The sequence below is a fragment of the Macrobrachium nipponense genome, chromosome 12 (assembly GCF_015104395.2).
Source record: "Macrobrachium nipponense isolate FS-2020 chromosome 12, ASM1510439v2, whole genome shotgun sequence".
NCBI classification, from domain to species: domain Eukaryota; kingdom Metazoa; phylum Arthropoda; class Malacostraca; order Decapoda; family Palaemonidae; genus Macrobrachium; species Macrobrachium nipponense.
The window spans coordinates 93,127,652-93,155,151 of NC_087205.1; the positions used below are offsets into that span (position 1 = coordinate 93,127,652).

General features: G+C 38.5%; 4 protein-coding genes across 7 annotated transcripts in view; 2 read left to right on the forward strand and 2 right to left on the reverse strand.

Annotated features, from left to right (window-relative positions):
- The window catches only part of LOC135225050 (uncharacterized), a 6,417-nt gene extending 2,677 nt beyond the window's left edge, over positions 1–3,740 (forward strand). The window contains exon 3 of the mRNA XM_064264322.1: positions 3,010–3,740. Within this exon, the coding sequence (XP_064120392.1) occupies positions 3,010–3,546 (537 nt within the window). The 3' untranslated portion in view covers positions 3,547–3,740. The remainder of the gene's footprint in view (positions 1–3,009) is intronic.
- Positions 3,741–4,924: 1,184 nt separating this feature from the next.
- Positions 4,925–14,059, forward strand: LOC135224669 (mpv17-like protein 2). Of its 2 annotated transcripts, none has more exons than XM_064263894.1 (5): positions 4,925–5,019; positions 7,702–7,961; positions 8,440–8,610; positions 8,999–9,127; positions 10,156–14,059. In XM_064263894.1, the coding sequence occupies exons 2-5, from the start codon at positions 7,725–7,727 to the stop codon at positions 10,198–10,200; spliced, it is 582 nt and encodes a 193-aa protein (XP_064119964.1). In that variant the 5' UTR covers positions 4,925–5,019; positions 7,702–7,724; the 3' UTR covers positions 10,201–14,059. The 2 variants fall into 2 exon arrangements, with proteins under 2 accessions (XP_064119964.1, XP_064119963.1); XM_064263893.1 differs by having other exon boundaries at positions 4,941–5,180.
- Positions 14,060–18,687: 4,628 nt separating this feature from the next.
- LOC135224668 (uncharacterized) overlaps positions 18,688–27,500 on the reverse strand; it is a 32,234-nt gene continuing 23,421 nt past the window's right edge. For all 3 annotated transcript variants that reach the window (XM_064263891.1, XM_064263892.1, XM_064263890.1), the window contains exons 2-3: positions 25,256–27,104; positions 18,688–19,282 (exon numbers count right to left, since the gene is read on the reverse strand). In XM_064263891.1, the coding sequence (XP_064119961.1) occupies positions 25,455–27,104 (1,650 nt within the window). In that variant the 3' untranslated portion in view covers positions 18,688–19,282; positions 25,256–25,454. The remainder of the gene's footprint in view (positions 19,283–25,255; positions 27,105–27,500) is intronic.
- Positions 21,484–25,391, reverse strand: LOC135224876 (uncharacterized PE-PGRS family protein PE_PGRS54-like). The gene is made up of 5 exons (XM_064264198.1): positions 25,358–25,391; positions 23,984–25,269; positions 23,083–23,928; positions 22,438–22,850; positions 21,484–22,351 (listed from the first exon to the last, which is right to left on the reverse strand). The coding sequence occupies exons 1-5, from the start codon at positions 25,389–25,391 to the stop codon at positions 21,484–21,486; spliced, it is 3,447 nt and encodes a 1,148-aa protein (XP_064120268.1).

The following is a 27,500-nucleotide window of genomic DNA, read 5'->3' on the forward strand; positions in this document are numbered from 1 at the left end:
TCCTTTCTGCAATGCAGTTCCTGGATGCACTAACTTCAGCCCTTCTAGTTTTTCTAGATTCCTTTTTGCAGGGATCTTGGGGATCGTGGCCTAGTGCTCCTATGATTTAATGGGTTAGCGATTTCCACTGGCATAATCTCCAATATCCTTCTTATTTTCTATTTTCAGATTTTCTTGATACTTATTCCATTTTTTACCTCTCTTTCTTGTTCCAAACTCTCGGTGTCCCATGGTATTCGCGATGCGACATACATTGAGTGATACTTTCTTCTTGACCTTTGTCAAATCAACGTTCACGTCTGGTCTGTTTGCAACGTATCACCCTATCCGTCCTGAAATACTGGTTCTGTGGCAAGTGCCGGGCGGGCAATTCGCGTTGCTATGTGGTTTATGGTTTCATTTTTCGTATTGCACTCCTACATATGGGAGAGATGTTATTTCCGTCTATCGTTCTTTGAACATATCTGGTTCTTAGGGACTGTCTTGTGCCGCTGTTATCATTCCTTCAGTTTCCTCTTTAGCTCTCCCTTCTGTACCATTGCCATTGTCATCGCTGGCTAGTTCTTTAGTCTGTCTCATGTATTGTCCGTGCATTGGTTTTGTTGTGCCAGTCCTCTGTTCTGTCTGTCATTCTCCTGTCTCTGTATATTTCTGGGTCTTCGTCTACTTTTATTAGTCCTTCTTCCCATGCAACTCCTTTAGCCACTCGTCTTCACTGGTTTTCAGATATTGCCCCCCAAGTGCTCTGTTTCTCGATGTTGACGCAGTCCTCTATACTTAGTAGTCCTCTCCGTCCTTCCTTTCGTGTTATGTATAGTCTGTCCGTATTTGCTCTAAGGTGTAGTGCTTTGTGTATTGTCATATGCTTCCTGGTTTTCTGATCTATGCTGCGGAGTTCTGCCTTCGTCCATTCGACTATTCCTGCGCTGTATCTGATTACTGGCACTGCCATGTGTTATGGCTTTTATCATATTTCCGGCGTTGAGTTTTTGACTTGAGTATCGCCTTGAGTCTCTGCATATATTCTTTCCTGATCGTGTCCTTCATCTCTTGGTGTTTTATGTCCCCTCTTCCATTATTCCCAGGTATTTGTATCCTGTCTCATCTATGTGTTTGATGTTGCTCCCATCTGGTAGCTTTATCCCTTCAGTTCTCGTTACTTTGCCTTTTGTATGTTGACTAAGGCGCATTTTTCTATTCCAAACTCCATCCTGATGTCCCCAGATACAATCCTTACAGTCTGGATTAGGGTATCTATTTCCTTGATGCTCTTACCATACAGCTTGATGTCGTCCATGAACATCAGATGGTTGATTCTGTTGCCCCTCTTTTCTTGAGTTGGTACCCGCGGCATCCATCTTCTGTAGTACTTTTGTCATGGGAATCATGGCTACTACGAAGAGTAGTGGGACAGTGAGTCGCCCTGGAAGATCCCTCTCCTGATATTAACCTCTGCTAGTCTTATTCCAGAGCTTGTAGTATTGTATTCCAGTTGCGCATTGTATTTTGAGGAAGCTGATGGCGTTTTTCCTCTGCCCCATATATTTTTCAGGCATTCTATTAGCCATGTGTGTGGTATCATGTCGAAGGCTTTCTTATAGTCTATCCATGCCTTTGTAGGTTGGTTTTCCTTCTCCTACTGTTCTTCATTAACATTTTGTCTATCAGGAGCTGGTCTTTTGTGCCTCTACACTTCCTTCTGCAGCCTTTCTGTTGGTGGGGGATGGTGTTTGTCTCCTCTAGGTAATTGTATAGCCTTTCACTGATGATACTGTTAGTAACTTCCACATTATTGGTAGGCAGGTGATAGCCTGAATAGTTACTGGCTATATTTCCCTTAACTCTTGTCTTTCTGGACTAAGGATGTTCTCCCTGTGGTCATCCATTTGGGTGCATGGTGATTTGAGATCACAATGCTGGAGTTGTTCTGCTATTCTTGGGTGTAGGGCCTTGAAGTTTTTGAGCCAGTATCCATGGACTTCATCGGACCTGGGGCTTTCCAGTTTGGCATTTTTCTTTAGTTGGTGGTCTGACTGTGTCTGTCGTGATCTCTGTGAATCTTTGTTTGTTTTATTCTCCCTGTTTCTTCTTCCTTGACTTCCTGGAGCCATGTTGCATGTTTGTTGTGTGATACCGGATTGCTCTATATGTTTTCCCAGAGTCTCTTACTTGGTTCGGCTTCAGGAATTTCTGGGTGGTTGTCTTCCCCTCTTAGTTGGCTGTATAGTCTTTTCTGGTTAGTTCCGAATAGTTTTGTTCTGTTGGTATCCCTTATTCCTGTTCAATGTACCGTTGGATCTTATGTGATTTGGCCTTAAGCCTCTGTATTACATCTTCTATTGTGTTGTTTAGTCCCTCTCTTGTACTTTGTATTTCTCGTTGAGTTTCCTCCCTTGTTTTCTTGCTTCTTAGCCTTTTTTCTGCCATCTCTTTCAGTTTACTCAAGTCGATCTCATCACCATGATTTGCTTTTCCAGGCGCCTTTTCCTGGAGGTTGCTGTTTTGGTTTCTGTTGGGTTGGTTGTGCTGGTGGTGTTGGTGTTCGAATCCTCATCAGTTCTGCTACTAATCTTGCTCCTGTATATGCCAAGTTATTTTGTTTCTGTGATACTGGTGGTGTGTATTATGCCCATTAATTTCATTGACCTCACTTGTTTTCTCCCTTAATTTCTTGGTGTTGTAGGCTTTCATGGAGGGGATCTTTGTTCTCTCTGTATCTGGCCCATCCATAATAATATGTGGGCGCTGTGGAGGCGTAATAATAATAATAATAATAATAATAATAATAATTAATATAATAATAATAATTATTATATATTATTAATTATTATTATTAATTTATTATATATTATTATTATTATTATTATTATTATTATTATTATTATTATTATTATATTATTATTATTATTATTATTATTATTGTAAGCCCTGACACATGCCAAATGATTATTATGATGAAGTATTCTGTTGTGGACCTATCTGACTTTTGTACACATAATTCTATTGCAGGCCTTAATCATCCTAAGAGCCAGCGGCCTTACCAGCCTTCAGAAGAACACCAGTTTCGCCTCTGCTCCTCGATCAGAACCAGTTCACAAGCCAGAAGTTACACGTTCTTCGAAAACAGGCTTTGAGAAAGCGGCAGCCAGCCGCGAAAAGGACAAAAATGCCCACAGACGTCCAAAAACGAGTGTTACGCCTTCACAGATGCAACAGACTTCCCCTGACACACCTCATGGGCAGAGAACGCCTTCCAGTGGTTGCCAAGAAGCACTGCAAGCACGCATGACGTCCCCACAAAAGCTTGAAACATTGGCTGACAGCAGTATACAAATGAGACCAACTGACAGTTTCCTATCGGATACGAAGGGAAATGATCAACTCAGTATTTCTGGACGTGCAAGGAAATCTAAGCTTGCTTGTCAGTCACTCTTGTTGAGGCATCTAAAAATACAGTCGACGGGGCGCTTGATCCAAAAAGTCCGAGAAAGAGCTTTCACCGAAAAGTCGACGAAGTACTGGCGTCTGCAGACGAAGGTTTGGTGACATTTAAAAAAAAAAATAACGATTTATATTTATCAACATAGGAAAGGCAGCTTCTTGTAATTAGTTACAATCTATTCAATTAATGTTAATTTTATACGGTTAATGTGCAAAATCTCATATGACAGCACTTAGATGTAAGCTAAATTACTGATGTATATAAATATCCTCTTAATAAAATGTACATTATCTTCTTGTGAGATGGTATCTTTTTCATAATAAAAAACTTCTTTAATCTTCAATAATTGTAATGGAAATTCATCGTCATTCATTTTATCTGTTAGAGGCTACATATTTATAAGCCTTTCATCACAAGCCTTTCATCACAAATAGTCCAGGAAAATTATTGGCATTATTATTAAAACGAAAACAAATTTTACAAGAGTTTTAAGTATGCCGCAGAAACTCTTGAAGGGTAACAAAACTAACATAAACAAAAGTTCCACTGCATCAAATCTGTCAGGGGACCGGGCTATGGAGGGACGTAAAGAGGCTATTTTACTGTATTTTTCGTTTTTGTGAATGGTTCATCAAAACACATAAATGTATGGATGAGAAAAATACTGAAAATTGCTTCAGTATTCTCTCTCTCTCTCTCTCTCTCTCTCTCTCTCTCTCTCTCTCTCTCTCATCGAGGATCTAACTATATGACTGAGAAAAATCCTAGAAAATAATAAAGATGTCAGGAGGAGCAGAAATGTTCCTAAAAAATATGTATATGATATATATTTCCGTAATTTTGGTAACATCAAGGTACTTGAGGTCTGTGTTTAACTATTTTCTTTTTTATTTTTATTTTTGGGTTGCTTGTTCAACATATTTCACGCTATTATTCTTCTGCCTGCTAATGTGGTTTGCTTTCTTTATATATTTCTGTCAGTACCCTTTTCTGTTTTCTCTATTTCGTCTATGACCACCAACTTATCCTACGATAAGACGAGAATTTCCACTTCCATTTTGCTTTGTAAGCAGTATTCTTTATTATAATAGTCAGCAGTATATTGTGCCTGCATCCTCTGTCGTTGAAAAAAAAAAACTAACTAAGCTCTGTTGTCCCCATTGAAATTAATATTGGAATTTTGTGTGATATTTCTACACGATTTTAACCAACATTATTTCTATCGTCTCAAAACTTTGTTTTGTAAATAGAACTGTGATCTATTTATTCCATGTTCACATCTGTGAAATATCAGTGGCTTATTCTATACTCAAAATAGTAATTTATTCGATTATAAATGCTTTTATTACCGTATATAATACCAAATTATTAATAATAATAGTTTTAAAACATAATAATTTAATATATATCTAAAATAGGAGTTTTAAAGTAGCAAGCAAATAATTCGCCGAAATAAATATTTATTCTTAAAGGAACGGTGCTCTATAACAACACACCGGTCGTTCATTCACACCGAAGTCTTATCTTAACGGCTCAGTAAATTCTTCATGCAACGCGCTAGTCATATCCGGCCGGTGGTATTTTATGCGTTAGGATGGAGATATAAAAAAATAATGCATTTTCTTCGAAATATTAGTGTACAATAGGAATGTAGGACTGGTTTAGGTCCATTTGCCGACTGCTTAAATAGGTAGTGAATGCTGTGATTTGAGATCCTACCTGTAATACCTAACTCCAAGTAAGTATAGGTAGTACTACCTAATAAGTAGATAAGAAACAGAAAAAAATACCTTTATGCTTAATCGAATACGATTGTAAAACATATGGTTTTCATAATCGTTCTTGACGAATTTGTCATTCCAGCTGGAAGTGGATGGTTAGGTTAATCCATAGGTACCTAATTCACCCAAGACAAATTTTAATGGCCTACCTAATTGGGTATACCGTGATGGGAAATACCATGAATTGACCCTTATCTAACCTTAATTAATTCAGGTTGCCAGGTCTTAGGCCTCCTTGAATGGCATTGGGGGTTTTGACTAACTTCATGGGGCTCCTTAGGTAATTCATCAGTGTAGTATAGCTAAAAGAGACGGCACCATATTCCTAAAAATCCCAAAATCATACGCAGATTGATAAGTTCAGTAATTGATGACACTAGGATACTAGGTAAACGCTTGTGCAACTGTCCTTAGACATCACGGCACACTAGGCTTATGGGAGAAGAGGGAACAAGTAAATTATGGTTGGTGATGACAAGGGAGACTCCAGTGGGGAAACTTTTGTGTAGTGGAAATACAAAAATGGGTGAAATACCAACATTATTAGAGGAATGTGCTATGTTAAAAGTAATAGAAAAGTGCCTGGGTAAAATATACCCCCACATGGTTCATGTTTTAATTTCTGAAATCATGGATGAAAGGGGGAAAATATAGCCTAGCACTGGTAATCAGAGAGATTTATTCACAACCTAACCTATCATAGGGTTCCAAGTTCTATATTGGATGTGAGCTTTGCCCATCCTTGACTCACTCCCCCCTTAACCTTGGTTAAAAGGTGTGGTAATAATGATTAGTGGGATACATCAAAACATATCCTAAACTAGGGCACTGATTCCTACCTGACAGGGAAAGTGGCATGTGCCCCACCTGGGGATCCCCTATAACCTACTTCAAAGCTGTTGTTGGTTGTAATCCAAAGCTGTTGTTTGTTGTAATCCATAGAGTAGACTTGTGTGCTGGGAAAGCTGAAGAAATAGGTGTGGTTGTTTGGATATTACAACTAAAAATGTGAGGAAAGACGACTCATTCATCAGAATTACTTGCCTGTTTTCTGCAATCATATTTTCTGGAAATTATAGTGTACAATAATTCTGAGTATTTGCCTGTATTTGGAAACAACAAAGTGAAGGTCCATGCCCATGACCTTAAATATCGAATTTCATGAGTACTTTTAAGAATGATACGTATGTCTTGTATTACTAAATGTAAACTTACAAAATTCAATTATAAAGTTTTAGGATGTGTTCATTTCTACTATGATAACATTGTCAAGGGAAAAAGTGGGATGAGTTTGAAAAGATGAGTAAACTGGAGAATCATGCACAAAGGTTTTTTAAAAAAGATATCTAAAAAGAGTTTACAAAAACTTGCAAAAGTAAATTGAATATTGTCGTGAGGATTTTAAATATTTAAATCCTTCCCACATTAGACTACAGATATCTGGCATTAATAAGTTGCCCTCACATTTCATTAGAAAAGACATAGCAGTCTTCATCATTCAAACACTAGCACAATTTAATTGGTGTTTGTGAGAAATCAATTTGTCATATTGTCCATATTTCTTTTTCCCATACTGATAAGCACCCTGTAAACAATGCAAGAAGGACAGTGAGAAACTAATGTGAGTGTTGAAATACAAATATAAGGGATTAGTACCAACAGTAATACACCCGAAGCACCAGAGAAGTAGTTAGGGACGTACCCTTTCTGGTTGCCATCTTAGAGAAGGTAAGTTCACTAAAAACAAAATGGATTGGATTAATACAATAGCATTTAAAAGGATACATTCTAAGGAAGGATCATATAGCCTAATGTAACTTCACATAGGATGCAGTGTTCTATCTAAATGAACCCCCTGTATAACTTGACTTATAATGCCTAGATTCCCTACCCAAGGGCAAAAGCTCCTCATCTTATGATGAGGAAGCAGAAGGCTAAGGTTACTCCATGCATAGGTGTTCAGGTACGTTTATTATTAATTTCTGTAAAAATAATTTGCCAATTTTCATGGTGGTTGATGAGAATACCTACAAATTGTGTGTCTTGTGTAATACATATGTAGGTGAAATAGGATTCCAAAGAAATTCAACTGTGATAGAGAAGTATACAGCTTAGGTAAAATTAGTGCTAATGATGTGTCTGTATGGCTTTGGGATGTTGTATTATGATAAGTACATGTTAATATAACTTCAGTCATTATTTATGACCATTATATGATGAGTAAATACTTACCAGTAGCTAGGATATTCCTGTTTTGTCTGAAATGTGTTTTCTGTTAGGTGTGATAAAGATTTATAACTCACCACCAGAACCACAGAAGCTTCATGTGTGGAACATTTATCATGTGAATGAAAGATTTCAGTTTTGAATCACACATGCAGTAGTGTATTTTGCTATCAAGACTAACTTCTAACAACTTGTAATTTGGTATGGAAATTTAATTATGCAATAACTTCTAATTTTTACTTCACCTTCCAGGTGGTGGCATCACTAAAGCAATCATGTTTCGTTCTGTTCAACGTGTTTGGTCAAAATTATTTGGAAAATACTTATGGGCTACAAACACTTTAAGTTCTGGAGGTTTATTGGCAGTTGGAGACGGAATCCAGCAGTACATTGAGCATGCCAGAGGTGTAAATTCAACTCCAGGGTATGACTGGAGAAGGACAGGACGACTTTTCTTAGTTGGTCTTTCCCAGGGTCCGCCACATCATATTTTTTATATATGGTTAGACAAGGTACTCTATTGCACGGCTTCTTCTTAACTTAATATCTGAGTTGGCAGCATCATAACCTAGGGATTAAACACAAAAGTATTGCACAGTATTAATACATTTTAACATTGGCTGCATACATTTTATATTCAAAGTCAAATCAGCAGTAATTATTTTACCAACAGGGTGGACATTATGTATGGTATGAAAGTGTAATAAATTGGATTGTTTAATTATTTGAAATTTACTATTTGAAATTTTAAACATAAAAACAAAATTGACTGGTACCTGTTAACCTAGTCTACACATCCTGCAAAATAGCACCAAAGGGTCACAACTTTGTATTCTAATTTAGCCCCATGTAATTAGCTGGTGCTCATATGTTTGTATTAGAATGCTACTACAGTACTAAATTTCTCCCAAGTTAAAAAGAATTTGTATGTGTAGACTGTAAGCTAAGTTAGCAACAGTTAGAAAATAAATCCCTTAATTTTCCTCCTAGGTTTTACCTCAAAAGAATGCAAAGACAGTGTTCAAGAAAATAATGGCAGATCAAATTGTGGCTGCTCCATTCTTTGCAGTCACATTTTTTCTTGGAGCTGGACTTTTGGAGGGCAAAACTCTCAAGGAAGCTTGGTTAGAATTCAAGGAGAAGTTTCCTGCGGTTTATGCAGTGAGTATATACTACATACTGATAATTGAAATTTACATTTTTTATATGGAAGACAGTGTAGCATTTTCTTTTGAGTATTTGCCAGATTACATCTCCTTTGGAGATGAAATAATTGTATTTTCTATTGTGTACATTGTTAGTTTCTCATTGTAGGTAGTTTTCTGGAGATCTGGTTTGTAAAGGTCTTATTTCTAAATTTTTAGATCATGTACGTTTCCCACAGTCAGGAGCTGTTTCTAATTTATATAATATGCAATGCAAGAATTTAAGTTGAAATTAAGAAGCTTACCATCAAGTGTAAAATTATTGTTTTGTAGGTTAGGCTTAATTATCCATAGTTCCATCATACTGTTATATGTTTATTTTATTTATTTATTTTTTTTTTCAGTTTGATTGGTGTATATGGCCTCCCACGCAAACAATAAACTTCTATTTTGTTCCAATTCAGTATCGAGTCTTGTACGTTAATGGTGTGACAGTTATATGGGATGTATTCCTATCATATATGAAGCACAAGGTAAGCACTTTTTTCTACTGTTGACGATAATGCTATAAAATTAGGTTGATGATTGGTTATCAGTTTGTATATAGGAGATTTGTCAATTGACTCTAATATAATTTTATAATTTTCTGTTATAAATGGATTAGCAAGTGTTTTCAGTTATTACAATGTCACTCACTGTTTTAACTGAAAGCTGTTTCCCAAATAATTGCTAATAAAGCTTTCCTTTTTGTATGGTTAACTGTAAATTATTAACCTTTAAGTAATTACTGTTTACTGTCAATTAAGTAACCTTTATGTCAGTCTACCAGCCATAACAAAGATTTTAAAGCCTATGATTATAGTATCTTTGAAGGTAAAGATTTGAAACTTCATATACATCATCATAGTTGTTGTGGATTCAACATTTTATGCAGTGGATCCAGTGTTCAGGATACAAGGGTATACTTTAAGGTCAAAATTGAGAAAGAAAATTCACCGCCTCTTTGGGCTTTGTAACTTTTGTCTTCAGTTAATGTCAGTGGGTATCTAGTAAATAACCCTCTGCCTGTACAGCTCTGTACATGCCCATCTGTCCATTAAGGTCAATTCTTGTTTAAGGACTGTAATTTTGATATCCTTGAAGATAAAGACTGAACTTCATGTAAAGTTATACTTGGTGGTGAAAGGTCAAATATGAATTTAACCTTGGCATAACTAGTGAACTGTATGATATAAGTTCATTTTGGCATGCACAATTCACCAGTGTAGCCAATAGGCAGAGTGGTGTCAAGGCCAAACATAGAAGTCAGAGGTCATGTAAGAATTATCTTGGCTATAACCTTTAAACAGTATGAGATAGAGACCGTAAATTTGTATGCATACTCCACTAATGAAGTAAATTTGCAGAGTGAAGTGAAGGTCATACTTAGAGGCCAAAGGTCATATAAAAACTTGCTATGAGGCGCTACCTTGTGTTTCACAAGTGTCCTCTTTTAAAAACAGTACTGTCCAACAGAAATGTTATTTGTGACTATATGCATAATTTTATGTTCTCTTTTCAGGATCAGGCTGTTACAAATGAAAGATCACCTTCCAAGTCATCATGATTAATATTTTTTAGTACTGGGCCCCTACTTGTACCTCATGAAAGATGTGGGCATTGTTTGAAGCACAAGTTACCAAGCAGTATGGTATTTATTTGTTCTTAAAGTGTGTCTGTACGGTTATATTTTTACGTCTGGCTGTGTTAATTCAATGTTTTTTTTTTCTGTAGCATTGGGTATTCTTGTTGAATGTTTACTGTTTGATTTTTGTTTACAATTTAAGGTGTATTACAGATTTACCAAAGGAACACAATTCTCAAGAAGATTACGTATTAATTTGTCTGCTGCCAGTTGTTTTAAGATACATGTGTGATTGTACATAAAGTCATAAAATAGTTAATTTTTCTATTTTCATTTATACAGTACATGTATATGCAGTTGAATATACTAGTATAGTACAGTAATGGATATTTTTAAGATACTGAGTGGAGTACTTGGGAAAAGGATATATAGGAATGTTATGGAATGTGTATGGGAAGCATTTTTGCCTTTAGTATCACAGAAGCAGTGTATGCAGTACAAACATATGCTTGTATCTCATGGAATGCTACAAGAGTAGTGAAATGTGTAAACTGGAAGTAATAAGGGCAGATCAAAGATATGCTCAAGTTTCTGTTTCAATTAGAACTGTATAAGAGAGACTGAGATGCATTTTTTGTTTTACTACTATGCTTTCTTCTCGACCTAGAATTATATAGAGATAGTATGTTTTGAAGATGAATAATGGGTTAAGGTTGAAGGATAGTCAGTAGGTGGCAAAGAACTCAGAAAAATGATTAACTATAGAACAGGGATTAGAGCATCATTGAGTGATTGTGACAGTTGATATACAAGGGTAATTTTACAATAACCACAGGTGATAAAATGTCAAGGAACAGAGTAAGCTTGAATGACCCTATTGAAAGGAAAAAGCTTGTTAGGTCTGTAGCATTTGTAAAGTAAAATGCAAGTATGAAACAGCAATAAGTTAGGCTATGGCCAAAGGATTTCATCTTAAAATAAATGACTTCAGAGCTTTAAGAGAGTATTGCTAGTCTTGTTTAATGTGCAAATATTCCTGGGTCAAAGATTTAAACATTCAAGAGTATGTTCTGCATTGGTGAAAGTGGAATTGATGGATCAAATTGCAGATTAAGTCGTATTTGGAATGTTGAAAATATAAGACTGGATTGTTCCAAAGTGCTTATTATGGCAATAGGAAAAGAAGGCCCCTTGGTTGTTGTGACCAGAAATTCCAGTAATGGAAACATGTTTGATTTTTAATAAAAAGCTGCACTTTAAATTATGCATGGTAGGGGTGGATGCATTTTTGTTTTGGAGTTTAAAGTAAGTTTGATATCATATTGTACATGTTGCTTAAAAGCAGCACATTGAATGAAGCTTGTATAGTGATCAGTTATGATATGATGGTAAACTTGCACCTAAATAGTTTACTTTTACAACTGTATTCCACTTAGAACTAGATTTTCAGAAATCCATCTTTACCTATTGAATTTAATTTTGGTGTGAGTACATTGTGCCTGGCTGTGTGCATACATATTCTTGTTTCATACTTCATCACACTTTTCATAGGTTTTTTTATTTACTGCTTTTGGATTTACCTATTTTGGTCCTCCTGTCATATTAATTTTGTAAGTTTCTCTCTCTCTCTCTCTCTCTCTCTCTCTCTCTCTCTCTCTCTCTCTCTCTCTCTCTCTCTCTCTCTCTCTCTCTCTCTCTCTTTAAATATGAAAATTTCATGTATTTATCCAATATTTCTGTGAATCATGCATCAGCATTAGGGATACATACATGATATTATATAGTTTAGTAATTCATGTTTTTGTATAATTCCACTTATAGACATTAGTGACCAAATATTAGCTTAGCAAATGTACATATTTTTAAAGTCAGAGATTTATGAAACTTAAAGTGCAGAGTTATGTAAAATATTTTTGGAAAATAAAGTTTGTGGGTATTTTGTTAGTACTGTGGTGTCCTAAAATTCATAAGATGTTTAACGTTTCAGTAGTACCTCGAGATACGAAATTAATCCATTCCGAGGCGCCCTTCGTATCATGATTTTTTCGTATCTTGGACCACATTTTACATGTAAAATGGCTAATCCATTCCAAGCCCTCCAAAAACACCCCAGTAAATTTCATAATAAAGCTAAATTGACCTATAAACAATGAAATACTACAACAATTTGGACCATTCAATACGTAACTTAATAATAAAAATGTAAAACCTGTAAATAAAGTGTATATTAGTGTACAAGAAATATTATTACTGTAATGTAAAATGTGGAAGCTTACTTTTCGAGTGAGGCTATCTCCGAAAGTGGCGGCAGAGGAGGAGGACAAACGGCAGATACGTACACTTAACTTTACGAAACACATAAAAAAATGTCAGAAAAACAAACTAAACTTTACAAAACACATTAACAAAACTGTAACACTTAACTTTGCAAAAAACTTAAAATAAAATTTATTTTGTCTTTTTTTTTATTTTTACATTTCTTTTTACTTTTTTATACTTTACGTAATTTCAATTTCTTCACCACCGAATGGATGCCAGTCCGTTTACGGAATTTTTCGAACCACCCATGAGAAGCCTTGAACTCTGGGGTTGCCGTTGATGTCCCCTCTCCGCCGTCGTCTTCGGCTTGGGCAATCAAATCGCCGAAAATAGCGCTGGCCTTCTGGCAGATTGCCGTCTCGGTTATTTTATCACCATCGATTTCTTTGTCCTCGATCCATACAAGAAGCAGCCTTTCCATTTCATTATGCACATGGCTCCTTTTGTTGGACAAAATAGTCACGCCCTTGGAAGGTGTAGCTGCTTTGATGGCTTCCTTCTGCTTAAGGATGGTGCCTATCGTCGACGGATTTCGGCCGTATTCCTTAGCAATCACACTCAACCGCAAGCCAGCTTCATACTTTTTTATTATCTCCATTTTTTTCTCCATAGAAAGCATTCTCTTCTTTCTGTGAACTTCAGCAACTTTCTTGGGACCCATGACTAATATGTACTATACGTAATTAAGTTACGTATACTGTACGTAATTAAGTTACGTATGTAGTACGTATACTAATTAGGTTCTCACAACACGATAAAGTAGCACAACGAAATCACTAACGAATTTACAATACTAAACGAAATCGTTAGACCAAACGAATGCCGCATGCGTAGGATAAAGCTTCGGGTGCGAAGTGGCCGAGCGAAGGCACGCCAACACGTAAGATGCATGATGGGAGGGATGCTGTCCAATAGGAGAGGATCTCATGGGTTGGCTAGCATCAAGAACCAATGGGAGAGCAGGAGGATGGTGGCGAGTCTACTAGAACTAAGATGGCGGCGCGCAGCGCGAGTTTCAAAATTGTTATCGGGCGAATCTCGGACTTTCAGAAACCTTTCGTATCTTGAAAACTTTTCGTATGTAGAGCAGTAAAATTTTTCGTGTCGGCTTTCGTATCTCGAGTTTTTCGTAAGTTGAGCCTTTCGTATCTCGAGGTACCACTGTACAATAATTGAATAACATATTTATGATCATATGACTCATAAAAATAAAACTAATTTATTAGATGTCTGCTTGAACTAAACTCATGAAAAAACTGAAACTCAAGTTTATTAGACATCTGCTTGAACTGAGGTAGCATTGTTTGTCTCTAAGTTTGCATAACTTTTTCTGAATATCTGCTATTGTTAAATGAACTCTCTTTGTACTCATACATTTACCAGAGTTATTCAGTTCTTTCTGCTTTGTGGGATAAGGTAGCAGCTCCAATCACTGCTTACCTTGTAAGGGATATAATTTTCTGTGAGTCTTATACAACATAAAATAGATGGTGCCAAAGGTTCCTTTTGGTTCCTTATTGCATTATTTTGGTCTACCTTTTATCATCTGTATCCTTTGATCTTTATTCTGCCTAGCAACCTTAATCTCTCTACCTGTATCTTATCCAGTTGAGCACTTACAAACAGTCTACCAAAGCTAGGCTGTTTCTATCCCCTCCATTGCTATAGAAATATGCAACAGTCCTGACTGTGGCATTACAGTTGATGGAAAAAGATCGTCGAAGTGATATTAAGGCAGAACTTACTATTTCCTGTAAATTTTGCTGAGGCAAGACTTATGAAGTACATTGGCCATTTGATGCAAAGAGGAGAGAGAAACATCAGAAAAGTGACAGGTATGGAATCACTGCAAAAGGATGCTGTGTTAAAAGGTTCCAGGTCATTGGGTAATGGTAATTTTATATGTTGTCTTTATGAAAAGTAGCTGTTATACGTATAATTTTATTTTGAGTTTGAATTACTATACTTAATTTCACTCAATATTTGACTCATATCTGGTTGTTTTAAGCAATGTGTCTTGCTCATTACATACTTGTAAGCCACCTGAAAATCATTCACATATTATTTTTAGCAATCTTTATATTAGTAGTATTTGAAATAAACCAAAATCCAAATGAAACTAGTAAAAAATGTAATTGATGTACATAGTAACTTTTCATGTACATAATAGGATTATCACAAGGGAAAATGTAGTGGGAAAGGTAAATAAGTGAAAAAAATTATTTTCAAAACAAAATTTATTTTTTATGTTAACCTATTGCTTATAATTAGCCATTTTCAATAGCCAAAAAGGATTCTGTGATGCTTTAGTCCCTGTTGAAATAAATAATGAAAGCAGCAGTTAGTCATAGCCTTACTTGTCTTCAAGCAGAACCACCAACCCAAGCCAACTCCTTCCTTCCTTCTCTCATTCTTTGTTTGTCAGTTCAATGTGAAGTGAGAAGACAGTGGAGCTTGGAGAAAGGAACTGACATTATAAGTAATGGCTTTGTATGAGAAATGAACTTTTTTTTTTACTAATTAGATTTCTCCATCACAAACTCCTTACCATCAGCCTGCATACCATTTTAGGTAGGACAGACTTAGTCGCTGATACTACTGAGTTGGCTGAAAGCAATCTGTGGGTTGACTCGAAAGTCTTCCTTGATTGATTAAGTATCAGACCCTTCGACTTTACTAACGTTCCAGTGGGTTCTGTTAGGATCACAAAAACCTCATTAAACAGAGTAATTAAGAGGTCTGTAGATTGTATGCTATGAGTAGAACATCCACATCTCATCTCTGACCCTTTAGGAATGTTGGAGTTTGAACCCCATATTGCCTTAGGAAACTATTGGGAAGGACGGTATAGCTGTGCTTGAGGACTTATAGAAACTGTCCCCTAAAAATGTTGAAATAAACATTCCAAATTTGCTGGAGAGCATGAGTTGATCCCTGAAAATTCAGACTTAAAGAATATCTTTGTATTAGTGACACTGACAGTGATCAGGTTACACTCTATGTGGTGATTTTCCTGGTGTTCCAGTATCTTAGATCACAAAACCCTTTAGTGGCCTTGTCATATGAAGTTATTTGCCCTGTAGGGTGGCAGTGCTGTTAGTGTACCTCATGTGCTGCACTTTAGGCATTACATAAAGTTTATTGCAGTGTCCCTTTTGGCCCCTAGCTGCAACTCCTTTCATTTCATTTAGCGTGCCTTTGTTCACATATTCTTTTTCCATCATACTCTCCACCCTCTCTTAACAGTTGTTTCATAGTGCAACTGCAAGGTTATCCTCCTGTTACACCTTTTAGACCTGTCTACTCTCAATTTCACTTTCAGCACTGAATAGCCTCATCACCTCAGATCTGGGCGTCGAAGACTTTTGGTTAGCACAGGCTGGAACGAGAAAGAAGTATCCTAGAATGCCATCTCCTTTTGGCTCTGTGAAGTCATCAGACATGCTTATAGTACTTCTCAGCCTCTAATGCTGACACAGTGCATGCAAGAGCACATGATGTCAGGAGTTTAGGTCCCTCATTGGTTTTCAAAAAGAATTTGTCTGTTCATAGGATTTTGGTTTGGTGGTGGCTGCTCAACAAGTTGTGTATCTCATCCAGTGCCAGTGGCAGGGACAGTTTATATCTTACCTAAGATGATGGTATGAAAGTGAGAATGCATGAGATGACTGGTCTCTTTTTCTTTTCTCTTTCCCCTTTTCTTCTGTACCAGCAGGCAGTAAGAAGATTAGTCCGTCATGGAACTTGGCGGCTAACTTAGGTTTGTTGTCTGATCAGATGTAGCTCTTTAACTTTGGCTTACGCAATGTCTCTTCACATTGTGTGCTAGCCCAGTAGATAGTCTGACTGTTTGATAAACTATTTATCTAACAGACCAGAGGCTTACGTCTCCTTCCTTTGCCGTCCCTTAGCCAGGAAGGGAGACCAGGTGTGCCGAACCGCCAGTCTGTTCATAACTTGCTTTCCTTCCACCAAAAGAGTCATGAACTACCAGTCGGTTCATAACTTGCTTTCCTCCCACCAAAAGTGAGGGTATCCTTATGTTATGACCCAGGTTTGTTCCGCATATGAACAAATGACAAATTTTTAATTAATTTCTATTTTCATAGCTAACAAACCTGAGGTCTTGACATAGACTGCGTACCTCTGCCTCCCCTCACTCTGGTTACCTGACCTGAGCTGGAATAAACTAAATGTGTCATGGCATCATGGGTGATGGAGGTCAGCATGTGCCTCTTCTCTCATCCCATTGGCTGAACCCCATTGCCACCAGTTCCTTGTCCTACAATTTTATATGATTTCTAATGGTTTCCAGCTGGCACTATGAAAAACACAAATTAATTAAGAATTTATTTTTCTACTTGGAATAGTTGTTCCTTTAGCATGGAATATATTGCCCTTGTTTGAAGTACTATACTGATTTGTTAGTTTAAAACAACAATGGGATGGCTTCTAAGAAATATAAGATCTTTTTCCTTTATTTTATTACTAATCAGATTACAGTATTACACAAATGTCAAATTCTTTCCTATTGTACTCCACGATTTTGCAATTTTTTTTTATTTAAGTACCATTGAAGGTTTTGACAATGCTGTCATATTTTTTTCATTTGTGATATTCATTAATTTTTGCATTAATGTTGGATCATTATTTTCATAAGTGTGAAGATTGGTTTTTGATCATTTTATTTTCCAATTTTTTTAAAGATTATATCAGAATTTTCTGAAGGCTTTTATATTTTTATTAGTTGTAACATAAATTCTACAGATAATCATAGATAAGTTTTTTTTTATCTTGCCATCATTCATGGTAAATGTTCCATTGGGACACCTAGCTGCACCGATTTTTTAGCCTTTAATTTTATGACCATTCCTCTTCCTTTCTCCGTTCTTGCTGTTTAACCTCTCTAACTCATACTTCTCGGTACAACTGTGGGCTTGTCTTGCATTTCATTCTCCTTATTGTGCGTCCAGTCACTCCCAACTCCATCTTTCACTGTCATATGTGACAATAGGACACTGGGGCACTTTTGGTTGAATGACGAAAAGTGCACCAGTGCTTGGTGCTTGGGTTGACAGCCTGAATTTCATAAATCAAATCAAATCTCTAAATGTTCTTGAAGAGGATTAATAGTTATCATCATTATATTCTCTTTCAGTTACATTGTTTCATCAACTTTTGGGCTTATTCTGCAAAACTTTTTTTTTTTTTTTCAGTTAGTTTATACCTTTGTTGGGTGTTCTTTTTTGCAAGTAGAAGTTTATACCTTTGTTGGGTGTTCTTTTTTGCAAGTAGAGTTTCTTATTCAGCTAATACAGTACTGGGATTTTTATTGCATTGTTTTCATGTACAATACACACATGCTTTTCCTGAAGGCTGATAAGGGTAGACACATGGATGCCCTTACCTGTCTCATGTTTGAAGGAAAATGATGATTAAAAGAAGAGGAAAATAAATACTGGGTTATGCCTTTTGACAGGAAATAAATACATTATACTGTAATTCATAAATAAGGAAAGCTTACAAAAAAGATGGATAACAGGGACTTTAAATGCATGTGCAGTGGGTAAGAGGGACAAGAATGGTGATATTTCTTTTTGTACTCTACCATAGCTGTTGATCTCATTATTGACCTGTATTATTAACTCTTCATCAAGAGACTGATTTTCTATATATAACAGAAACCTGTTACATTTATGATGAGATTGTCTTTGATGCTAAATTAAATTATTTGTAAGAAATTTTACATCAACTCTTTGGTTTTGATAAAACTGGCAAATATTTATAAAGCGTTGGTTTTTTTATGTGACTATTTGGTAGCAGTAAAAAAGCTGCTTGTTTAAATGTGAATGAAACACTTTAGAGAATGCGGGTAAAGTCCACTTCTGATTTTAACAAGGCTTTATCAATTTTCTTTGAATTCTGTGATAAAATCATAAAGACAAATGAGGGAATTTCTTGGTAAATAGTTAGGATATTACACGATCTGTAATTCAGCATTGCTTGTCTTTCATAGAAAAAGGTAGAATTGTATCTATACTACTTGAAATAGAAGGGAAGAAGGAGAGATATGAAGCAAAGCAAGGATATATAACTCCATGAAATGTTCTTTCACTTAATATCTAGAGCCAAGGAAAAGGATTGTCTACCTCTCATGTATTCTTTATTGATTGCTTAACCTAAAATACAGATTTCTTATCAGAAAGTTAATGGTAAAGCTTTCGTTTCAGTAGATTATGTACAGGGTATTTGTATCTGTAGTAGTATATGAAACAGGCTTTGTGTGACTGTCCAAAGCTGACTACAATTTTAATTTGTTCAGATATGGATTTCCTAGGAAAAAACATTTCTGATCAACTCCTACAATCTAACCCCCCCAAAAAGTAGCTCTAAATGATACAGTAGTATTCCCTACTGTATATCTGAATAATGAATTTCTAATGATGTATGATTCAGACTTTTAAGGGAATGATAAACCTTCAGTCATAGGAATGTAAGGATATAGGATAGGATAAAGGAGATGACACTCATTTGGTATCGTTTATTTTTAAATATATTTTATATCGTTGTTTCAGCATAAATTCTATTGGTAACGTGGGTATGCAAGAGAGACTCTCTGTACGCAAACTGAACCCTCAGGATTGCATGCACGGCTCAACATGCTCTGCTTCTTTATCCGAGGGACTGAAAATTTTGACTGAATTTAGGTTCCGAAGGAATCGGTTATCATTTGAAGTCCAAAATTCTGGAACGAAACAATAGTCTTTGTACAAAACCCTAGTGAAGCAATATAGTGTTTACTTAGGATACTATGAATTCGGCATTCATTTACACGTGCCTGAATGGAATTGTAACATGACCAAAGATGCAGAATAAGTGAAAAAGGATGAAAAGTAAAAGCCAAAATGCAAAGATAAGAAATGAATGAGAAAATGAATCTTTCCTTTGGAAGTCATTCAAGATAGTTATGTATTGTACTTTCTACATAGTTACTTTATAAGTAATTTCTTTGAAAGCATTGTCATGAGAGTAATGAAGATATAAGCAAGATATAAGCAAAGATATTAGCAAAGATATAATTCAAAGCCACTAAGTAAAAAAGTAAGCAAATACTATACCAAGAAAAGATATTTCAAAGCCAGTAAGTGGAAAAATCCAGCCAAAACCAAAACCTTAGCCAAAGGGAACTAAGAGACTAAAGTATGACAGATGTGTTGAAAGTTGTAAAGCAATGGTGACAATAAGATAATAGCATAAATAGTGATAAAACTATCAAAAGACTCACGGGCCAGAATAATAATACTGTAAGCTGCAAACTCCTTTCTAAGGGAAATTTGTTGTAGGAAGCATCTTGCCCCGTTTTCTGGATGACTTCGGTCAGTCTCTTGTAGGAACCTTTTCTCTTTTCTTGTGAGAAAATTCAGTTGCGTTATTGCAACATTGTTGCTTTTTACACCATGGTTATATAATGATCACTCATGAAAAGCAACTTAACATGATATTCAGCATAATTTTTGTTATAGTTTTGTGACATAATTTGTGAAAGGAGTCTTGCCTGAAACTGGCTATCAGTTAACAACATGATATAAATTACAGACTGCAAAGCTGACTGAAACAGATACTATAGCCATACGTACATTTCTTTATTATCTAATCCTAATCTTATCATAAAGATCACAGCAAGTCCAGTTGTAATAAATAAAACTATTTCCATTTACACTTTATTCAACATATCACATTTGCAGCGACCATTGTCTACACCGGTTAATTTTTGATTCATTTTTCAAAAGGAAAGTTGTATTTGTGACAAGTAACTCAAGACTGAATGCCTCTCTTTGCTGTAAATTTATAGGCTATGCTCAAAACAGTGAATGCATATATGTATGCATATACACTGTTTACAGTACAGTCATGTTGAGCATTCATACATATTCACAATATATGTACATAAAAACACACATACTGTCCATGCAATCATGTAGTTTGTATGTAGTTGTGCATTATATCTTCATATGCATATGTATATATGGTAAACCATATACTGTACAGCATTTATATGTATATGTACACATCTATGGTTATTTTTCTTGCCATTTCTCAATAAATTTTCTCTTATTTATGACTTGATTGCCAATGCAGATTGCATCGATAGTTATGAGGTTGAATTTATTATAGAACTGGTTGGAATAACTAGGCAATAGCCTTTGGTCTAATCATTATACAATATTCAACAGCAATTTCCTATAAAAATACATTACATTCTTGTTTTCTAAAGGCACTAGCAGGGAAATAGAGAACACTATGAAGTCAGCTGAGTGAAGGATGATATGGTATCACATTCTGGGGGATGAAAACATAACAGGGGAAGTGTCATCCCTATATTCCCAAAAGGAACAGATCTCAAGAACTAGGAAATGAAGTGCATCCACAATGCCCAAATTTAAGGCGTAATTCGTAAGGTCTAGGTTGTGACTGTAGAGATTTTTTTTATACTGTATATGGTAATTTGAATTTTGTAAATTGTCACATTTTTTGATATAGTATTGAATGATTAATGTTTTCAGTTGACTGAATAATTTGGTTGAATTTTTTGGCCAAATAAGTTTACATGTGTGATGTGTAAAGGCCTAATTTCATGATCTTTAGCATCAAATCTAAACATGCAGTTTCTTCATTTATGTCCTGTGAAACTGATTTTTTAGCCTACATCACAACAAATGAGCATTTGAGAAATGTTCTACTATTTACTAGTGTGCTTGAAAGAATTTCATAGGGACAAACAACAGTGCCACTGGTGTCTGTATACATATACTTGTATGCTATACCCTGTCTGTTATGTCATAATTATGTAGGTTATATACTTATGTGCCTATATCTCTGTACAGATATGCACAATACACATGCCATGCATACCTATATCTATGAATGTGTCATATATCCTAAATATTATGCCTCTGGAAGCTCTAAATTTGCTGGAGTAGGTGACCTTCTCCCTGGAAAAGCTGCATCATCTTTGAGCATTTTGATTCCATAAATATCGTAATAGACTTTCACTACATCTTGGGCTTCAGTTGTAGTTGGTGTATCGCCATGAATTTCGTTGTTAGTGATTTCAAGATCGTTGGGGGGGATTTCGACTTTAGTGTTTGTGTCTGAGTTACTTTCACTCACTATGGGGTCAAGTGGGAGATTACGCCCACCTGCAGCTTGTTCGGAGACAAGCTCAGGTGGGCCTTGCTCAAAAAACGGAAAGACACTAGTATTTTTGGGTTGATCAGAAGCCTTTCCATTTATGGCATTCCCTGTGTCAGCCGATACATCTGATGGAAATGGTGGCCCTTGCAACGGTACTTCAGGAATAGTACTCCCAGGGGAACTTGTACCCGAGTCAGAGCCAGCCTCATTTGCTGATAGTCCATCTTTTGAGCTAAACCCGGCACTTATTCCAGGTAAAGGGACCCCTGTGTTCGAGCTTCCCCCACCAAAACTTCCAAACCCCCCATCAAACCCCGAACTTCCTGAACTACTGTCTCCAAATCCTCCACCAAACCCTGATCCTTCTGAGCCACTTCCCCCAAACCCTGAACTGCCGCCTCCAAATCCACTATCAAACCCTGAGCCAGAGGAGCTGCCAAATCCAGAACTTGAAGAGCTACTTCCCCCAAATCCGCTGTCAAACCCCGATCCACTACCAAACCCACTGCCAAAGTCAGACCCACCTAACCCACTAGATCCTGAATCTCCGGAGCTACTGCCACCAAAAGTGGTGCCAAATCCTGAAGTACTGTCTCCGAACCCCGCCCCAAATCCCGTACTGCTTCCAACAGAACTTGAACCACCTGTGCTACTTGAAGAGCCTCCTAGTCCACCAAATCCTGAATCTGTTGAACTACCTCCCACCACCAAATTCCACCAAATCCGGAATCTGAGGAACTGCCTCCACCAAATCCTCCACCAAATCCTGAATCTGATGAACCACTTCCACCAAATCCTGAACCTGTTGAACTGCTTCCGCCAAATCCTCCACCAAATCCTGAATCTGATAAACCGCTTCCACCAAATCCTGAAACCATGGAGCTACTTCCACCAAATCCTGAATCTGTTGAACTGCTTCCACCAAATCCTCCACCAAATCCTGAATCCGATGAACCGCTTCCACCAAATCCTGAACCAGATGAGCTACTTCCACCAAATCCTGAATCTGTTGAACTGCTTCCGCCAAATCCTCCACCAAATCCTGAATCTGATGAACCGCTTCCGCCAAATCCTCCACCTAATCCAGACTCTGTTGTACTGCTTCCGCCAAATCCTCCACCGAATCCTGAATCTGAGGAACCGCTTCCACCAAATCCTGCCCACCTAAATCTGAGGTAACGCTTCCACCAATCCTGCAATCCTTGAATCTGATGAACCGCTTCCACCCAATCCTGAACCAAGATGAGCTACTTCCACCCAAATCCTGAAAATCTGTTGAACTGCTTCCACCAAATCCTGCCACCAAATCCTGAATCTGATGAACCCGCTTCCCCGCCAAATCCCTCCCCAACCTAATCCAGACTCTGTTGTACTGCTTCCGCCAAATCCTCCACCGAATCCTGAATCTGAGGAACCACTTCCACCAAATCCTGAGCCAGATGAGCTACTTCCACCAAATCCTGAATCTGTTGAACTGCTTCCGCCAAATCCTCCACCAAATCCTGAATCTGATGAACCACTTCCACCAAATCCTCCACCAAATCCTGAATCTGATGAACCGCTTCCACCAAATCCTGCACCAAATCCTGAATCTGAGGAACCGCTTCCACCAAATCCTGCACCAAATCCTGAATCTGATGAACCGGTTCCACCAAATCCTGAACCAGATGAGCTACTTCCACCAAATCCTGAATCTGTTGAACTGCTTCCACCAAATCCTCCACCAAATCCTGAATCTGAGGAACCGCTTCCACCAAATCCTCCACCAAATCCTGAATCTGTTGAACTGCTTCCACCAAATCCTCCACCAAATCCTGAATCTGAGGAACCACTTCCGCCAAATCCTCCACCAAATCCTGAATCTGAGGAACCACTTCCACCAAATCCTCCACCAAATCCTGAATCTGAGGAACTGCTTCCACCAAATCCTCCACCTAATCCTGACTCTGTTGTACTGCTTCCGCCTAATCCTCCACCAAATCCTGAATCTGAGGAACTGCTTCCGCCAAATCCTCCACCAAATCCTGAATCTGAGGAACCACTTCCGCCAAATCCTCCACCGAATCCTGAATCTGATGAACCACTTCCACCAAATCCTCCACCAAATCCTGAATCTGTTGAACTGCTTCCGCCAAATCCATCCTGAATCTGATGAACCACTTCCTCCAAATCCTGATTCTCCTGTAGTACCTGATCCTACTCCACTGCCAAATCCTGTTCCAGTTCCTGAATCAAATCCAGTCCCCCCTGCTTTTGAATCAAAATCTGTTCCACCAAAGCCTCCTGTTGAGGACCCAAAGTCTGATCCCCCTGATCCAAAGCCTGAAGTATCAGTTCCTGGAAGTGGCACACCTGCTCCAGAATCAAATCCTGAACCACCAAATCCTCCTACGCCAGAATCAGTTCCTGAGCTACCAAAACCTCCAGCTGCAGAGTCAAACCCTGAGCCACTGGCTCCTCCTGCACTGGAGCCTGAATCCCCAAATCCTGGGAGTGGCACACCACCAGCATCCGACCCTGATCCCCCAGTTCCAGTACCAAATCCAAATCCTGTTCCTGAGCCTCCTATTCCAGAATCAAACCCTGTGCTACCAGCTCCTGCACTGGAACCTGAATCCCCAAATCCTGGGAGTGCCACACCACCAGCATCCGACCCTGATTCCCCAGTTCCAGTACCAAATCCAAGTCCTGTTCCTGAGCCAAATCCTAAGCCTCCTGCTCCAGAATCAAACCCTGAGCCACCAGCTCCTGCACTGGAACCTGAATCCCCAAATCCTAAGCCTCCTGCTCCAGAATCAAACCCTGAGCCACCAGCTCCTGCACTAGAACCTGAATCCCCAAATCCTAAGCCTCCTGCTCCAGAATCAAACCCTGAGCCACCAGCTCCTGCACTGGAACCTGAATCCCCAAATCCTGGGAGTGGCACACCACCAGCATCTGACCCTGATCCCCCAGCTCCAGTATCAAATCCAAGTCCTGTTCCTGAGCCTCCTATTCCAGAATCAAACCCTGTGCTACCAGTTCCTGCACTGGAACCCGAATCTCCAAATCCTGGGAGTGGCACACCACCAGCATCCAACCCTGAACCTCCAGCTCCAGTATCAAATCCAAGTCCTGTTCCTGAGCCTCCTATTCCAGAGTCAAACCCTGTGCTACCAGTTCCTGCACTGGAACTTGAATCCCCAAATCCTGGGAGTGGCACACCACCAGTATCCAACCCTGAACCTCCAGCTCCAGTATCAAGTCCCAGACCTGTTCCAGAGCCAAATCCTGAGCCACTCACCCCAGAATCAAAACCTGAGCTGCCAAATCCTGCATCTGAACCTGAGCCTCCAGTTCCTGGAAGTGGTACACCTGCCCCTGTATCAAGTCCTAATCCCCCTGATCCACCTGTCCCAGAATCAAATCCAGAGTCTCCAAATCCTGAATCAGAACCTGACACTCCACCTGATCCTCCCGTTCCAAAATCAAACCCTGAACCTCCCAGTGTTCCTGAACTTTGATCAAATCCAGTGCTACTTACTCCAGCTCCACCATCTGTGCCAGGTAATGGAACACCACCTCCAAAGTCTAGTCCTCCAGATCCTCCAAAGGTTCCTGATTGTCCATTTTGGCATTCAGGTGCTAAAGAAGGATGTTGTTTCCCTTTGAGAAGGCATGGGTCTGACGGGTCTCCTCCTGGAACACCTCCAGCACCTCCCCCGAGTACAAATGTTGGATCGTCATCGCCGAATAAAATAAAAAGCTCCCCCTGTTGTTGCTCCCCCTGTTGTTGCTCCACCTGCTCCTGGGTCTGGCAGTGGTACCCCAAATGATCCAGAACCTCCTGAAGTTCCACTTGGAGGCCCTTGGAAGTCCACTCCAAAACCTTGGCTGGGTGATCCTGCTCCTGGTAGAGGTGCCCCAGTCCCTTGGCCAGTTGTGAAAAGTGTTGTGTCATCATCAGACCCTCCAAAACCACCTAGACCTGGAGAAAGTCCTGCTCCATCTGGCAACTGGCCTCCAGTTTCTAGTCCAGGCAAAGAAACACCAGCATCACCGGGACTACCACCACTTGCTCCAAATCCAGGTTGGCTGGATAATGGATCGCCACCAAATCCTCCACTGGTTCCTCCAAATCCAGGTGCCTGCCCCGGAAGTGGAACTCCTACAGATCCACCACCATTTGCCCCAAATCCTGGTTGCTGTCCAGGGAGAGGCGCTCCTCCAGTTGCAAACAGTGTGACATCATCCTCTGCAGATCCTATGATGCTTCCTGCCTTTTTATGAGCTAGTAAATGATGTCTCCTTGCTTCTTCTACATCATCATCATCACCCAGATAAATACCATGAGAGCTAATTACTCTGAATCCACCTTCATCAGCAACATATTGTATTTTAACACTGTGTCCATCAGGAGCAGTCCATCCATATTTACCCTTCATGGTGCCATCTTCATGAACTGTATGGTCTTGGTATTGATCATCTAGTTCATATGCCCATCGTCTGCTGCCTTGCCCATCGACGTAGTTGTAAAATCCACGCAAAGTGTTTTCATTAAATGCTAAGCGGTGTTCGTTCGTATCGTCATGGCGCATATTGACGATGCTATTGGTAGCAAAGAGCTTGACATCATCATCGTCGTCATCATCATCGAAATGATCATCCCGATCATCGTCACGATCTTCGCCAGATGTATCTACAGAATAAATATAGGGATTGGAAATACTTTGGGGCATTTGCTTCCCGATGGCCTGTGATGATGGACGTGCTGGAGGAGGGATGAAGAGTTTCTTAGCAGGGACGTAGGAATATCCTTCAGGTTGGTATCTTCTGCCCAGACCAAAATATGGAGGGTCATCATCGTCGGACTCACGGCTGTTGTCGTCAAATTTGTCATCAAAATCGTCATCGCTCCTTCCGAATGATAAGTGTTGAGAAGAGAAGCTTCCTTTAGGGAATCCAGCCGCATGTCCAACTCTTGAACTTATTATCTCTCTACTCTGTGGATCTGGAATTTCTAGACTATCACGCCCAATTCGAAAGTGGGAATGAGCAGACATGCTTTTGGCCCTGTTCTGCTGAGCAGATAATGCAGCATGATTGAGTTGGGAGTTGGCAGCACCAACTGTGGGACTTCTAGACGGAACTTCCCTGTTAGTGCCTGGCACAACAAAGAATGAATGAACGTCTTCTGCGCTGTTGCCATCGTCATCAGAGGAAACGCCACCAGCCGAAAACTGCTGATGGGATCCCTCAGTGCTGTGGTCGTCTTCTGTGCTGAAAGGTGCTGATGGTGCAGACTGGGTCACTTGAAGACAGACCAGAACTAAGAAACCCATGGGAAGGATTGCTGTCCTCGTCGTCCGCCACCGCGGCATATTCATTATCACCTAGAAAACAAAGGGCTCTGTTAGTTAAGGGCTGCAGCCAGACATAAAAGCATTAAGCAAGTCAATAATGTTTTTAAAGCCTCAAGTAGTACACAAACCTCTGATATCACTATCGGTAATTAATTTGAAGTTATGATTTAGCCAAAAAGAAAAGTAGGCACCAGCATTTCACTGAATCTTCATTTTGTACAATTTTAAAACGACACGAGTTGAAAATAAAACAGTGCATTTTTGGTCTTACCACTGGGACAGTATCTATTCACAATTACCCATCCTTAAGAAGTGCGTGTAGTCTGTAAGAGTCGGTGGTTTAGTCACATGTCAGAATAGAGGGGTATATTATATATATAATATATATATAATATATATATAATATATATATATCGTATATATATA

What these genes read in the sequence shown, in the direction of transcription:
- LOC135224669 (XM_064263894.1), top strand. Translation starts at nt 7,725, where the DNA reads ATGTTTCGTTCTGTTCAACGTGTTTGGTCAAAATTATTTGGAAAATAC. An exon ending in TTTATATATGGTTAGACAAG is followed by an intron (nt 7,962 to 8,439) that starts GTACTCTATTGC and finishes TTTTCCTCCTAG; the next exon opens with GTTTTACCTCAAAAGAATGC. An exon ending in AGTTTCCTGCGGTTTATGCA is followed by an intron (nt 8,611 to 8,998) that starts GTGAGTATATAC and finishes TTTTTTTTTCAG; the next exon opens with TTTGATTGGTGTATATGGCC.
- LOC135224876 (XM_064264198.1), bottom strand. Translation starts at nt 25,391, where the DNA reads ATGCCTTCTCAAAGGGAAACAACATCCTTCTTTA. An exon ending in GGAAACAACATCCTTCTTTA is followed by an intron (nt 25,270 to 25,357) that starts GCACCTGAATGC and finishes TACCTGGCACAG; the next exon opens with ATGGTGGAGCTGGAGTAAGT. An exon ending in GGATTTGGTGGAATTTGGTG is followed by an intron (nt 22,352 to 22,437) that starts GTGGGAGGTAGT and finishes TGTTGGAAGCAG; the next exon opens with TACGGGATTTGGGGCGGGGT.